Source organism: Natator depressus, chromosome 1, assembly GCF_965152275.1.
Source record: "Natator depressus isolate rNatDep1 chromosome 1, rNatDep2.hap1, whole genome shotgun sequence".
Taxonomy (NCBI): Eukaryota; Metazoa; Chordata; order Testudines; family Cheloniidae; genus Natator; species Natator depressus.
This window is the reverse complement of record NC_134234.1, coordinates 131706624-131721845: the sequence shown is the minus strand read 5'-3', so window position 1 is coordinate 131721845 and position 15222 is coordinate 131706624. Positions and strand designations below refer to the sequence as shown.

The following is a 15222-nucleotide window of genomic DNA, read 5'->3' as shown; positions in this document are numbered from 1 at the left end:
CTCACTTTCAGGTGACATTGTGAACAAGAAGCAGGCAGCATTATCTCCTGCAAATGTAAACAAACTTGTTTGTCTGAGCGATTGGCTGAACAAGAAGTAGGACTGAGTGGACTTGCAGGCGCTACAGTTTTACCTTGTTTTATTTTTGAATGCAGTTATTTTTTTGTACATAATTCTACATTTGTAAGTTCGACTTTCATGATAAAGAAATTGCACTACAGTACTTGTATTAGGTGAATTGAAAAATATTATTCTTTTGTTTTTTACAGTGCAAATATTTGTAATAAAAATAAATATAAAGTGAGCACTGTACATTTTGTATTCTGTATTATAATTGAAATCAATATATTTGAAAATGTAGAAAACATCCAAAAATACTTAAATGGTATTCTATTATTGCTTAACAGTACGATTAATCGCGATTCATTTTTTTAATCGCTTGACAGCCATAGTTTTTAATCAATACTAAGCCATGTGACTACACATCTGTCGCCTGATGTTTATTCTGCCATCCTCTCCCCAAAGAAAGATGCATGTGCAGTGGAGTGTCTTGTTTTCATAGTGTGTATCTTTATATCTCTTGCTATGTGTTTATGTTAGAAAAGACAAGGTCAAGAACTGAGCCTTGCATTTGCAACAGAAGATGGTGAGGTTTGTGATGATTCTTAGTTCTTGGGGGACTTCCTTTCAGTCTCAGATGCTGCTACACCATTGCACTATATAAGAGTTGCCTCTTGCAAGAGAGAATGATGATTATCCTTTTTTGGAAGCCTTAAAATATTGAGAGAGAGAGAGACTCCTTGCTCAGACCAGCAAGGTGTCTAGATTTTTATGTTTTTATGGCCCTTGATTCCAGTGGGAAGACAGGAATGGATCCTCAGTAGAACGGTTCATTATTATTATTATTAGTTTTTATAATGCAGCCATCCTAGCAGTATCTGGGTGGCATTACATAAATGTAGAAGGACATCAGTTCCCTTAAGGCAATGAACAAGGCTCCTTAATGGTATTTCATGTTTGCTCTGGAACCTGAAATGGTATTTTTGAACTAGTCTGTAATAGATAAGGTTAGTGGATTTTCAAAGCTTGGGATCTGATGCCTGTAGTGTCATTGTTTTAGCACATCTTCTACATTGTGCTTTATGGCAAGGTTTGTTATGATTCATTTTTCTTAATTGTTCCTTCACCTAGTTCATAACCTGTAGAGGATATTATTACAGGGATTCCCATTACCCAATCCTCCTTTAATGATACAGATTCTTCTTACTATCTCTTTAATACCCCATAACCTGCCTTTCTTTCATTTAGTGTACCTATGTCGTACTTATTTTGCATGTTGTTCTTTAAAAGCCTTCCTCAGAATGAAACAAAGAAAAGAAAAAATATCTTTGAAACATCAGGCATGAAAGCATATAATTGTCTAATTACTTCTCGTGTGTGACAATGTGTTTTTCCTGTTAATTTAACTTTAGGAACTGTAATATATCCAGGATTGCAATGTTGGAGAGAAGCTAATACAGCAGGGACCATTAAAATTTTGCTAATTACCACTAGCAGTAGTTAAATTCATCAAAATATTTTATGGTTTCTTCTTCGACTGATGGTCCCTATTGTATTCCACTGAGGGTTTACGCATGCGCACCATGCGTCTGGAGCCGGAGATTTTTAAAGTAGTGCGTTCTTGGCTTGCCTCATGGTTTCATCCAAGATGATAAAGCTCAGAGCAGACCGACTGCATCTCCAGTTCCTTCTCACCACTGCATGGTCTAGGCTGGAACTATTAGTGTCCTTCTGCATGTGACACACTTTAAAAATATACAATTGTACAGTTTGTTTTAAAGTTTTTACTGTTTTTATTGTAGGTTTTAGTAGTTTGCTATTTTAGGATTAGGGTGGAAGTTCCTTTTTGGGGAGTTTTGTTCCCTATGAACCCCCCTTAAATTACGGAATCCAAGGTCAGCACCAGCAGTACCACCACTATGGACCCAATTCTGGGGCCTAGTCAGGATGTCAGGAAGCGTGCATATAGCATTGTCGTAAGTCTTCCTCTAAGCCTAAGGCCTGGTCTACGCTGCGGGGGGGATCGATCTAAGATACGCAACTTCAGGTACAAGAATAGCGTAGCTGAAATCGACGTATCTTAGATCGACTTAGAATCACTTACTTGGCATCCTCACGGCGCGGGATCAACGGCCTCCGCTCCCCCATTGACTCCGCTTCCGCCTCTCACCCTGGTGGAGTTCCAGAGTCGACAGCAGAGCGATCGGGGATCGATTTATCGCGTCTACACTAGACGCGGTAAATCAATCCCCGATAGATCGATCACTACCCGCCGATCCGGCGGGTAGTGTAGACATGGCCTAAAAAAGGAGAGAGTCCTTCAATGAATTCCAGTCTTGGGGACGGAGCGCACCCTAAAGCTCACAAACACAAAAAGAAGCCACATAAATTGATGGATCCACTGGTACTGAGTGTAGACCTGCACACACAGTCAACATTGGCATCCCTCAGAACTAGAGAGTCATCCGCTCCTGGGAAGACCATTGCGTCCATTCTGGTTCCGGGGACTGAAAAAGTGCCCTTGACTCCGGAAAGTTGGGGAAAGCACCAGAACCCAGGAAACATTTGCCCTGGGAGAGCCAAGATCCCCATGCCTTCCGGAGCCTCTACTTTCAGGGAGACGATATCTCCAGGACAAGACATGCTACATCTGAGGCACTCTTTACCCCCCTGGTTTGGCAGCGTACATGCTTCCGCTGGCTTCAGTGGTACTGCCGGTGGATCTGGTCTCCAAGTTACGTCTTCAGTGGACTCGGACGAGAATCAGGGATTATCCATCCCTTCCCACCACTACAAGTACCAACGGAGGCCTTCTACATCATGACAGTATCCTTCACTCCAGCCACCATGGAGCCACTGGTTTCCTGCACCGTGGGACCCTCCTCAGCACCCTCCAGATCCGTAATCCGCAATCTGGCCCTATGGGGGATCCTGGCCCTAATACTCTCCCTTGGAAACCATCTGTTCCATAGGGAAGGCTTTGCCTATTTCACCATCTGGGGTGCCTTCAGGTAGACGTTCGGGTCCTGTAATGGAAGATGAGTCATCCAGTCCAGCTCCAATAGGAGCACAAGAACAGGAAAGATTCCTGTGGTCCTGACCTGATGTGGTAGTGGCTTCAGGTCCCCGCCATCTCCTACTGACTGCCGCCAATTCCAGGATCTCCTGCGTAGAATGGCTGGAGAGATTCACACTGACTTGGAGGAGCTCCAAGTCACTCAGCATAAGCTGCTGGGTATACTTCACTCATCGGTGCCAGGCAGAGTCGCTCTACCAATCAGTGATGCCATCTTAGAGCCAGCTTGCATGATTTAGCATACGCTGGCAATATGTACACCTATCCCAAAGGGGGCAAAAAAAAAGATACTGTGTACCAGGCCAGGGGTCTGAGTTTCTGTTCTCACACTCCCCGCCAATTCATTTGTGGTCCAGCCAGCGATAGAATGGGCTCCATCCCATCTGATCGGAAGGGCAAGCAACTGGATCTTTTAGGCCACAAAGTCTTCTCTTTAGCCAACCTTCAATTCAGGATTTCGAATTATCTGGCATTACTTGTCAAATATAATTTCCTGAACGACAGCAAATTGGAGGACTTTGCTGAGAAACTCCCACAAAAGAACCGAGCCTGTTTCTAGGCAGTAATTGAGGAGGAGAAGCTGGTAGTGGGGACGTTGGTCCAATCAGCAGTAGATGTGGCAGATACCTCATCATGCTCAGTGGCCATGGGCATTGTCATGAGGAGGGAGTGGACTCACAAAGTACCACTGAAGACTTCCTTTTTGATAAATCCCATCTTTTCAACCAGAAAATGGACAATTCCCTCCACAGCCTCAAGAATTTGAGAGCTACATTCCGTTCCTTGGGTATTTACGCACCAGCACCAAAACATAAGTTCCACTGCTCACAGCCCGCACAGCATTACAGAACCTCCCAGTTTTTCCATCAATGGCCTTACAAACCACCAAGGAAGAGTCAAAAGACTCAAAGGTCTCGTCCTCCAGGATCACCCTCACAATCTTCCTCCTCCCAGATGCAACTCCCACAGAAGAGATATTTCTGAGGAACCCTAGAGACCCATCAACGACCTTGCCTGCTGCCATACCACCACACCACTTCCTTCAGGGATGGGCTAGCACTCTTTTTACCAGCTTTGAGTGCAATAACAATGGACAAGCGGGTGCTAACTGTCATCCATTGTGGCTATACAATCAAGTTCATTATGCTTCCACAACCCCTTCCCCAAACCCTCCTCAAGCACCACTCTCACAACAGCATCCTCACCCTGGAGGTGGACTCCGTATTACAAAGAGGGGCAATAGCGTGGGTTCTTCCGGACTATCAAGGGGGTTCTATTCAACTTACTTCCTGATACCCAAAAAAAGAAGGGTGGGTGGAGACCAATCCAGGATCTCCATTATCTCAGTTGCTTCATCCGCAAACCCAAGTTTCGTATAGTCACCTTAGTAGCCATCATCCCGTCATTAGAAGAAAGCATGTGGTTTACAGCTTTCGATATGCAGGACACTTATTTTCACATAGACATCCATCTGGCCCACAGACAGTTCCTGAAGTTCACGGTAGTACCTCAGCACTTTCAGAACAGGGTCCAGCCATTTGAACTCACCCCTGCTCCAGCATCAACGTTGAAAAATCAACTTTGGACCCCACATGGTCCCTAGACTTCATCAAAATTGCAAGTCATCCTCTCGAGTAGCAGGAAAGAGTCCACTAGGTTCCTAGTTCCTACCATGCCAAGTGGAACTGCTTCACCTTCTGGGCCCAACAGAAAGTGCTTTCCCCAGAAGAAGTAGAGATTCCCCTTCTTTTGGATTACCTCCTGTCCTTGAAGGCATCAGGTCTCACCCTCAAGTCTCTCAAGGTCCACCTAGCAGCAGCTATTAGCACCTTCCACCCCACTGTGGGAGGACACTCTGTATTTACACACCTATTGACTGCTTGGTTTTGGAAAGGCCTCATCAGAACCTTCCCACCTATACAACCTATCACCCCCCCAAGTGGGATCTTAATCTAATTCTGTTGATACTAATGAAACTTCCCTTTGAGCCACTGGCTTTGTGCTCTATGTTCCTCCTTTCCATGAAAGTCGCCTTCCATGTGACTATCACTTCAGCGAGAAGGGTAGGTGAACTTGAGGCCCAGATGGTGGACCCTCCTTTCGCTACTTTCCGTAAGGATAAAGTCTCCCTGTGCCTGCATCCCAAGTTTCTGTCAAAGGTTGTATCCCAGTTTCATCTGAATCAACCCATCCACTTACCTGCTTTCTTTCTGAAGCCTCACACTTCGGAAGAGTAACGGCGACTTCACTCCCACGACATCTGTCGGGCCTTGGCCTTCCACCTGCAGAGAACAAGACCAATCAGGAAATTTTCTAAATTGTCTATTGCAATAGCTGAGAGTATTAAGTGGCAAGCAGTCTCTACACAGAGAATCTCCAAGTGAATTTCAGGGTGTATTACACTTGATCAGTTGTCGGGAGTGCCTCCCCTGCCAGGTGAGGGCCCATTCCATGAGAGCCCAGCCTTTGACCATGGCCACCCACCATGATGTGTGTTCCCGATCTGTATTCCACTTCCTGTCCCCCTTCCCCTCTGCTGCGGAACTCTTTGATTCGTGGTGGAGAAGGAACTGGAGACATGGGGTCGGTTCGCCCTGCCCTTTATCACCTCAGACAAAACCAGGAGGCAAGAAAAGGATGCATGCATGGACCAACAGACACTACTACTGTGAAAATCTCCAGTTCCAGATGCATGGTGTACATGTGTAAACCCTCAGTAGAATACACATAGGGACCACACATCTCAAAGAACATCCAGTTACAGGTAGATAACCTAATTTCCCAATCTAAGTATAGAGAATGCCACAACTACCTAAGTGAAAGTAAATACTGGAGTGCAGTAAACATCCACTTACTAATGGAATCATTTTAGGTGAAACAGATCTGGAAGTTTTGTTTTTAAGAATATGCAGTAGTTTGCTATTTGTTTATAGCATAGTATATAGAACATGGTTTAAGGTATTTTACAAATCATATTTTTAAACTGTTTTTATAAATCATTGGAAGCTGAAAATTAAATTTCCACCCCCAAAGTGTTCCACATTCTCTATTTGTCCATACCTTTGGTTTGGTATAGGGTTGTTCTGGCCTACAATCATTTTCTTTTAATTTTGAAAACTAATCCTTTAAGAACTAATTTGGAAAGTAATAGCACATGTAAATAGTTACATAATGTAAATAACAGATACTATAGAAGGGATTTTTTTAAGAAGTGAAAATATGGACCTTTCCAAATGTGACAGTTTCCATTTAAGTAAGTCTTTATCAGGGACACTATCAAGAAGAGGTAGAATATAACAAAGATCATTCAAGGTAAGACATTATATGACTCTTACATATAACTAAAGTTATGTTCTCACAGCATTTTGCTTTCTTTTCCCCCTCGCTGTTTCTTGTGTTACCTTGCCATAGCTAGCTTGATGTATAACCCCTCTTTTCCCATATCTTACTTTAATCAGACCCTGATCCAGCAAACATTTACACATGTGCACAGTCCCACTGGCTTCAGTGATAATACTCACAGGCTTCATGTTAAGCATAAGCATAAGTGTTTCAGAATCAGGGCCTTAGATCGCTTACAATACATTTTATACTTCCATCTATCTGGAAGCAGGAAGAAAAAGACTGTCAGTGATAGGAAATATAGCCAAGCTGTTCCCAATTTCCCTCAGGCTTTTTTGATTCCTCTTCTGAAATTTAGACATTGCTTAATCCTCTGCTACTTCTCTAATTCTGTTTCCCACCTCCACCCCCAAAGGTTTCTCAGAATTGAAAAAGGAAGAAGTAGACATGAGGAAGGAAGGAAGAAAAGTTTAAAGAGAAGAAAAAGAAAAATATTTGGCATCCACTGATGTTGTACTGCAGATCCCATAATTCCTTAGTACATCTGCAACAAGTGTTTTCCTAGAAACTATCGGTGGCAAGGTTTACAGATCTTTTGGTGAACCCTGCCTAAGTAGTGCTAAGATAACTTTACCAAGCCCAATGGCAGCCCTATTGGCTGGGTGTGAGTTAATTCCCAGTTAGAGTTCAGAATCAGCTCAGGGAAGTATTTCTAGATTCAGCTGAATTTATTTAAGCTCAGCATTCTCTGGATGCTTCCATAGTGAGAAAGACATGGAATGTGAATAAAACATAAGAGCTATTCTGTTTAGTGTATCTATTTTGTGTTTTGGAGTTTAGTGCTTGTAAAGCTGCATGAAAAGAATCCAGCCTGAAATTTTACTAAGTCTGTATCACTTTGGTAGATCAGATCCCCTGAAATAAACCCAGAACATAGGAGAGGTTCAGCTGTGTGTTAATCCAGAGTCTCAAATGGTCTGGCAGTCTTTCCACTCTAAAAGCGTGTTGTGTATTTTCTTTGTTTTCCTTCTTCAGTTTGTCATTTGTCACTTGTCTGGAAAGAGGATCGTTGTTTCATTGGAAACAATGTACTCCTGATGCTTACTATACAGTTGAAGCCCAGGTCCTCTCTTTGGATATGACCCTGTGAGGTGCTCAACATTTTCAATGAACTCGGCACCTCACAAGATTGAGCTGATGTCACATCATGTTTAATTATAGGGGAGATGAATATGATGTCACAAAGTGTTTGACCTCAGGTGGAAAAAAAGTAACAGGGACAGATGAGCTTCTACCTTTTGTAGATACTGGCTAGCCTGCCCAACACTAAAGGCTTCCCCATCAACCAAAGGGGGGAGAAACCACAAACCCCAAGCCACAACTGAGTTTGAAGGACAAAAAATAAGAAAGCAGGGATGGGAGTGAAGGTCATAGGGCCAAAACAAGGGATCCAGACAGAAGCAGCAAGCAGAGTGTTACCCGAAATTGGGCCTGCTAGTAAGCTTAGGGAGGACTAATGACCCACCAGAGTCTGGCAGAAAGCAGCACGTTTATTATACTGATAGCTAAGCTCAAAAGAAGGTGGTGGGGGCGGGGGAGGGTGTCACACTCACACTTGCATACTCACGCTCCCAGGACAGGCACAGCACTGGAGATGTCAGGATCCTTCAAGGTAAGTGTCCCACAGCGCAGCGATGGACGGTGCGATGAAGGTAAGGCTTCCCGAGGCACGATGGAATGCAACGCAGTGAGCCACTGGCCAGGCAATCCGGGCGAAGGGCCTTCATGGGAGGTACAAGCTTGTGAGTGCACTCCTGAGCACATGGCCCCTTCCCCTTTTAAGGACCTGCTCCTCGTGGCCTGCAACTGGAGATGACTTGGCCGCATCTGGTTGGTCACACTCCACCTCGGACAATGTCCATGCATTGGGTGTGTGAGCGCTGCCTAATCAGAGTGTCAGACACCTTGTCTACCTGGGAGCTCTTCTGATCTTCCAGCTGTTTAACCAGCCCATTCATCCCACAAGCATTCCAGGAGGGAGGGGGAGGGGAAAAGCCACTTCACAGGTATTCAAAGAGGGAGAGGAGAGGAGTGTAACAGACCTTTTGAGCATACAGGTTATACATAGCATAGTCATACAAAGCATACAGGTCACTGCTGCTCCTACAACACTCCGCCCCTTGAACTATGATCATTACAGTAGTAGTTGTTGTTATAGGGCACAGGTGATCTGTTGCAAACAAACCAAACAATCATAACCGGGTGAATATAACTAAAACCATTACAATTGACTAAACACCAGATATAACAAACACAAATGCAAACAATCACAATCATAATAATTGGGAATACAATAAAACCGTGACCATTACAATAATTGGGTACATTAACAAACAAAATGAGGCCCAAGTTTGATGCTGCAATAGTCATCAAACAATAAAAGTTAACCCTAACCCTTAAATACACACAACAAATAAGATTTATAGGATTACCACAGTTGTCATGCAAGGTTAAACTGATTTGGAAGATACATAATAACAGAGAACTTGGTGAAATTGTTGATACTTAAACTAACATTTAGTTGCTAAAATGTTGCAGAATCCCCAATTACTAACAGTTGTTCTCGAGGTCTCTCGGCGGGAGGGAACAAATCCAAGAGCTGAAAGACAGGGCCCTACAATCATGGGCCAAGGTCTTACAGGTTATGGGGGCCCATGAACTACCCTTCAGGGATTGGGGAAGTAGAACCAGGATGCATAGAGGAAAGTGTGGAGTTAACAATACAAGAAAATGTAACTAACAATACAAATGTACCAATAACAAAAATCAACAACAAAATGATTATTAGAGAACCTAACAAAAAATAAACCTGATGCATTGGGGACCAAAGTCTTTTGGACAGGGGTGGATGTGATTGATAATTTGGTTGAAAATGGGGGAATCAGAGAGAGGAAAAGGCATTTACCCTGTCTAGTGTAGTATCCCCTCTCTCTGTGGACCCAATGCTAGCACAGGACACCCACCAGAGACAGACACAGAACATGCAACACAGAACACTGAACACAGACTTTATCTCGACACTATGACCATAGTATTTCTATAACTCTTTAGCTGGTACCAGCTCTCCTGATGTTCCGGTTCGGAGGCTGGAGAAGTGGAGCGGCGGTGACGTGCTCGGGGAGGAGGAGGAGCAAAGGTAAGCTGGGGCGGGGAGCTGCAGCAGGGCTCCTGGGGGCGCAAGGTGGAAGTTTCTCCTAGGGCACGAAACATCCTTGTGCCAGCCCTGGCCCTGCCCCCTGCGGGCGCAGGCCCATAGTTTCGGACCATCCTCCAGACTACTGAAACACAGTGTCTGAGGTCCAGCCATCTGGGGTCCAGATCCAGGGGATCCGGATCACACCAGTTATCCCCATCCCAATCATCATATGGTCCCGCATCCCCCTGGGCTTTCACCCCAACGGCAGCGACCCGGGCTGAATAAGCCCTCCGGACCCTGTTCTCCTGGGCGGACCCCTCCAGGACCAGATCCTTCAGGCGGGTAACTGCCTGGCTCAGAGCAGCATTCTCCCGCTCCTCCTCTGCTGCCGCCACCTCTACTGCGGCTACAGAGAGGGAAGACGCCTAGGCACTAGCAGTCCGAGCCTGCGCCTTCCACATATCCCGTTCCTTTTCCAACTCATGAATTGTACTCCCAGGTGGAACCACCCCTGGCATCCAGGGGTCTGCCTCTTTCTTCTGGAGCCATTCTAACAACATCCCGGGCAGCGGTGCCTCTCCCCAAGGGGGGGGATGTTCTCACTCAGGCTGCTTGTAGGGGTCCCCGGTGTCCTCCAGTAGTCTCTTGAGTGGGTCCAGCTTGAGCCTCCATGAAAAAGTGGTAGGCTAGCAACCCACTGCAGGGAGAAAAGGATGCCACTGCGAAGTATGCCACTGTGGGGCAAGGGGAAGAAAAAGGCGAAGCAGCCCGAGTAAGAAGACACCCCCACCTCGGGCAGCGGCGCCAGGGTGTTGTTAGAATGGCTCCAGAAGAAAGGGGTAGACCCCTAGATGCCGGAGGCGGTTCCACCTGGGAGTACAATTCATGAGTTGGAGAAGGAACAGGATATGTGGAAGGCGCAGGTTCTGACTGTGGAAGTAGAGAATGCTGCTCTGAGCCAGGCAGTTACCTGCCTGAAGGATCTGGTCTTGAAGGGGTCCGCCCAGGAGAACAGGGTCCGGGGGCTTATTCAGCCCGGGTTGCTGCCATTGGGGTAAAAGCCCAGGGGAGTGCAGGACAATTTGATGATTGGGACGGGGATATCTGGTACGATCCGGATCCCCGGATCTGGACTCCAGATGGCCGGACCCCAGATACCGCAGACAACTCGAACAAGTACGGTCTGCTGTGGTGGGAGCGCTCAGCTAATTTGTTTCTAAGCTTCTATTTTTCAGCCTCCAAACCGGAACATCAGGAGAGCTGGTACCAGCTAAAGAGTTATAGAAATACCATGGTTATAGTGTCGCGATAAAGTCTGTGTTGCGTGTTCTGTGTCTGTCTCTGGTGGGTGTCCTGTGCTAGCACTGGGTCCAGAGAGAGGGGATACTACAGTAGATAGAGTAAATGCCTTTTCCTTTCTCTACTTCCCCCATCTCCAACCAAATTATCAATCATATCCACCCCTGTCCAAAAGACTTTGGTCCCCAATGCATCAGGTTTATTTTTTGTTAGGTTCTCTAATAATCATTTTGTTGTTGATTTTTGTTATTGATACATTTGTATTGTTAGTTACATTTTCTTGTATTGCAACTAAATGTTAGTTTAAGTATCAGTAATTTCACCAAGTTCTCTGTTATTATGTATCTTCCAAATCAGTTTAACCTTGCATGACAACTGTGATAATCCTACAAATCTTATTTGTTGTGTGTATTTAAGGGTTAGGGTTAACTTTTATTGTTTGATGGCTATTGCAGCATCAAACTTGGGCCTCATTTTGTTTGTCAATGTACCCAATTATTGTAATGGTCACAGTTTTATTGTATTCCCAATTATTATGATTGTGATTGTTTGCATTTGTGTTTGTTATATCTGGTGTTTAGTCAATTGTAATGGTTTTAGTTATATTCACCCGGTTATGATTGTTTGGTTTGTTTGCAACAGATCACCTGTGCCCTATAACAACAACTACTACTGTAATGATCATAGTTCAAGGGGCGGAGTGTTGTAGGAGCAGCAGTGACCTGTATGCTTTGTATGACTATGCTATGTATAACCTGTATGCTCAAAAGGTCTGTTACACTCCTCTCCTCTCCCTCTTTGAATACCTGTGAAGTGGCTTTTCCCCTCCCCCTCCCTCCTGGAATGCTTGTGGGATGAATGGGCTGGTTAAACAGCTGGAAGATCAGAAGAGCTCCCAGGTAGACAAGGTGTCTGACACTCTGATTAGGCAGCGCTCACACACCCAATGCACAGACATTGTCCGAGGTGGAGTGTGACCAACCAGATGCGGCCAAGTCATCTCTAGTCGCAGGCCATGAGGAGCAGGTCCTTAAAAGGGGAAGGGGCCATGTGCTCAGGAGTGCACTCACAAGCTTGTACCTCCCATGAAGGCCCTTCGCCCGGATTGCCTGGCCAGTGGCTCACTGCGTTGCATTCCATCGTGCCTCGGGAAGCCTTACCTTCATCGCACCGTCCATCGCTGCGCTGTGGGACACTTACCTTGAAGGATCCTGACATCTCCAGTGCTGTGCCTGTCCTGGGAGCGTGAGTATGCGAGTGTGAGTGTGACACCCTCCCCCGCCCCCACCACCTTCTTTTGAGCTTAGCTATCAGTATAATAAACGTGCTGCTTTCTGCCAGATTCTGGTGGGTCATTAGTCCTCCCTAAGCTTACTAGCTGGCCCAATTTTGGGTAACACAGAGAACCCTAGACAGCAAGAATGAGCTTTTAAAGAATAAAGATCTAGTTTTCAGGTAAATGTAACTGGTAATAAAAATTAGGAAAGGGAACTACAAAAAATAGGGTATGTAGGCAAAAATGTATACAAGGTCATTTTGGAGTTTTCTCTGAGGCTTCAGGGGCTCTCCCCTGTGTACATTAGGGTGATCAGATGTCCCAATTTTATGGGGACAGTCCCGATATTTGGGACTTTGTCTTATGTAGGCACCTGTTACTCCTTACCCTGTCCAGATTTTTCACACTTGCTATCTGGTCACCCTTCTGTCCATCTAAATCTTGATTTTCTAAATTACTCTCAAAATCTCATATTCAAAATTCATTTTGAGGAAAGGATTGCCACTTGGTAAATATCTGCGTGGTACCTAACCCGTTGGGTAACTGATATTGTTTGGGACCCACAGGTGCTACTACAGCACAAATAAAAATCATAACACTGAAAACCTTCATAAAGTTGGGGTTCCAGTGTCCCCAAAATGTTTGTAAAATTGGTGTTTATCTGAGAGTCTGAGCTGTGCTTTTTTACCTTTTTCTCAAAATTAAATTACAAGATATATCAATATGATATAAAGATAAAATGGTGAAAGAAACTTTAAAAATTATCAGAAGAGCTAGTTGTCATGTGTGTTTCTGCGTAGGTTATTTTTCTTTTAATTTGTTTAGAATGGAATCCTTCTCATGCCATGAGAGAGATCACCCAAGACATAGCTCTTTGTTTCTCTTAAGAGTGGTGGGGGTCGGGGGATTGTGACATATTGCCTAATATCGAACAGATCAGTCACCCTCAAAATTCATTGTCACTACAGGCAAAGCGGTCAAGGTAACATAAGGAATCTATTCAGTGTGTTTCTTTTCCAGTGGTGAGCTGTACAGTTTTTTGTTTTTATTTTAAATTGCAACATCCATTGAAGTTTATTGACCTCTGCTGGCCATTTTGTGGCAAGTTTTAATCCCCTAAATTTATGGAAAAGTCTCCTCCATATTGCTTGTAAAGTGTTTTCATTTCAGCAGCTGTGATCACGTCATTTCTTGATGTTGTCAAAATGCAGCTTTATCTAATGGACTCAGAGCCCTGCACATTAACAAATGTTTGTTTATCAAATTCTGTCAGAAGCCCTGAGATGCTGCGATCAGAAGGTTCCTACTCTATGGAAGGGAGACATTCTTCCACGGACTCCAACAAAGCCTCAAGCGGAGATGTCTCCCCTTATGACAACAACTCACCGGTATTGTCTGAACGGTCGCTGATGGCAATGCAAGAAGATGTTGCCCTCAGTTCAGATAAGCTATACAAGGTGCCTGAACAGTACATGTTGGTTGGCCATTTGCAATCTAAATCAAGAGAGCATTTGCCCGGATCATGGACTGGGAAAGGTAAAGTAGGACCTGCACATGTTTATTTTTCTCACTGAATGCTGTTTCACATGCTGTTTATAAGGACGTGTTGTTTATTGTTTCTCCCCCTTGTGGCAGAATCGCTTCCTCCTCTTCAGACCTACTTATCCAGCAGTGTGATTTTCTGCACTGTACTTGAGCTGTGATAAAAAATAGGTCCATATAGGATCCTGTGGATCCCTCCCCTCCACATAATGGAGGATTCACTGTTGGCTGGCCTTTTAGATATGTGAGAGCATGGCACTTGTGCGGCTAGAATGGTAAAGAGTGCTATGCGTCAAGATTAATATAATGGAGCAATAGAGTGCTCTTATAATGAACAGCTGGCATCTTCCCTTCCAGGTTGGGCCATAAGGCTCTGCTCCTCAACCCATGCTGTGAGCTCTGCTGGCTGGCCCCTACCATTATGCTGCATTTGTGCTCATTAGAGTATCGCATTTCCCAAACTCTTGAAAGCTGAAGCCACCATTTAGGGAAGTAAAACACATCACACATCACTCTTCAATCCTGCCACGTGGGGGAACCTTGCACTGCCGCTGTCCTTCCCATCTTCCCAGGGGTGTTCCCCACACTTTGTTACAGTGCAGGCCTTGCCCTACTGCTTGTTTCTGTAACCAAATGGTGCCCTCAGCTGTAACGATTAAATACTTTCAAGTTATAAATTCCATTTGCTTGATTATTTCTGTGAAGGTCTACAGTTCATGCTACAGTAGTGGTATGCTGCCAGCACTCCAGAAGACTCTTCACATCAAAATTGCAGAGTACTTAATGGGTAAATTGAGGAAATATAGCGATCTGGGGCATGACTTTCAAAGGTCTTTAGATGCCTAAAAATGCAGACAGGTGGCCGGATGAATTTTCAAAATGCACCTAAACAGGTTAGGTGCCTAGCTCCCATTGAAATCAATGGGAGTTTGATGCCCCTAATTCATTTAGGTACTTTTTAAAAATTCCACTAGGCATCTCTCTGCATCTTTAGGCCTCCCCAACGCCTGGCTGCTGAGAGGGCTTTGTTACACACTTAAGGAAGGCCCCAATCCGAGAGTGCAAGCTCATGGGTCTTCTCCATAGGGAGCTCATTGAAAGATTTGAGCCTAAATGATTAAGAACAAGATTTGGCTCTTTGTCTCTGGTGTACAGGAAATCCACCTTATCACTATGTTTGCTCTCTCATCTTGTGCTGCTGGATAAAGTTTTACCTTTAATTTATTTATTGTTCCATTCATGTGTTTCCATTCAGTGCTTATAAGGGATCATTTCATGTTCTTTTACTTCTGCTGTAGATGTTCCAGAGGATCATTTCAATATCTGGGGCACCTGGCATTCAACACTGAAATGTGGCTCCAAAGATCCAGGAATGACAGGTGTGACCTTTCTTTGATACTTTTTAGGCCCCAGTCTGACAAAGGCTTAAGC

General features: G+C 44.6%; 1 protein-coding gene across 3 annotated transcripts in view; it reads left to right on the top strand.

Moving 5' to 3' along the window:
• The window catches only part of ARHGAP6 (Rho GTPase activating protein 6), a 510558-nt gene that overhangs the window by 492628 nt on the left and 2708 nt on the right, over window positions 1–15222 (top strand). For all 3 annotated transcript variants that reach the window (XM_074966643.1, XM_074966664.1, XM_074966655.1), the window contains exons 11-12: window positions 13523–13785; window positions 15090–15170. In XM_074966643.1, coding sequence (XP_074822744.1) covers window positions 13523–13785; window positions 15090–15170 — 344 coding nt within the window. The remainder of the gene's footprint in view (window positions 1–13522; window positions 13786–15089; window positions 15171–15222) is intronic.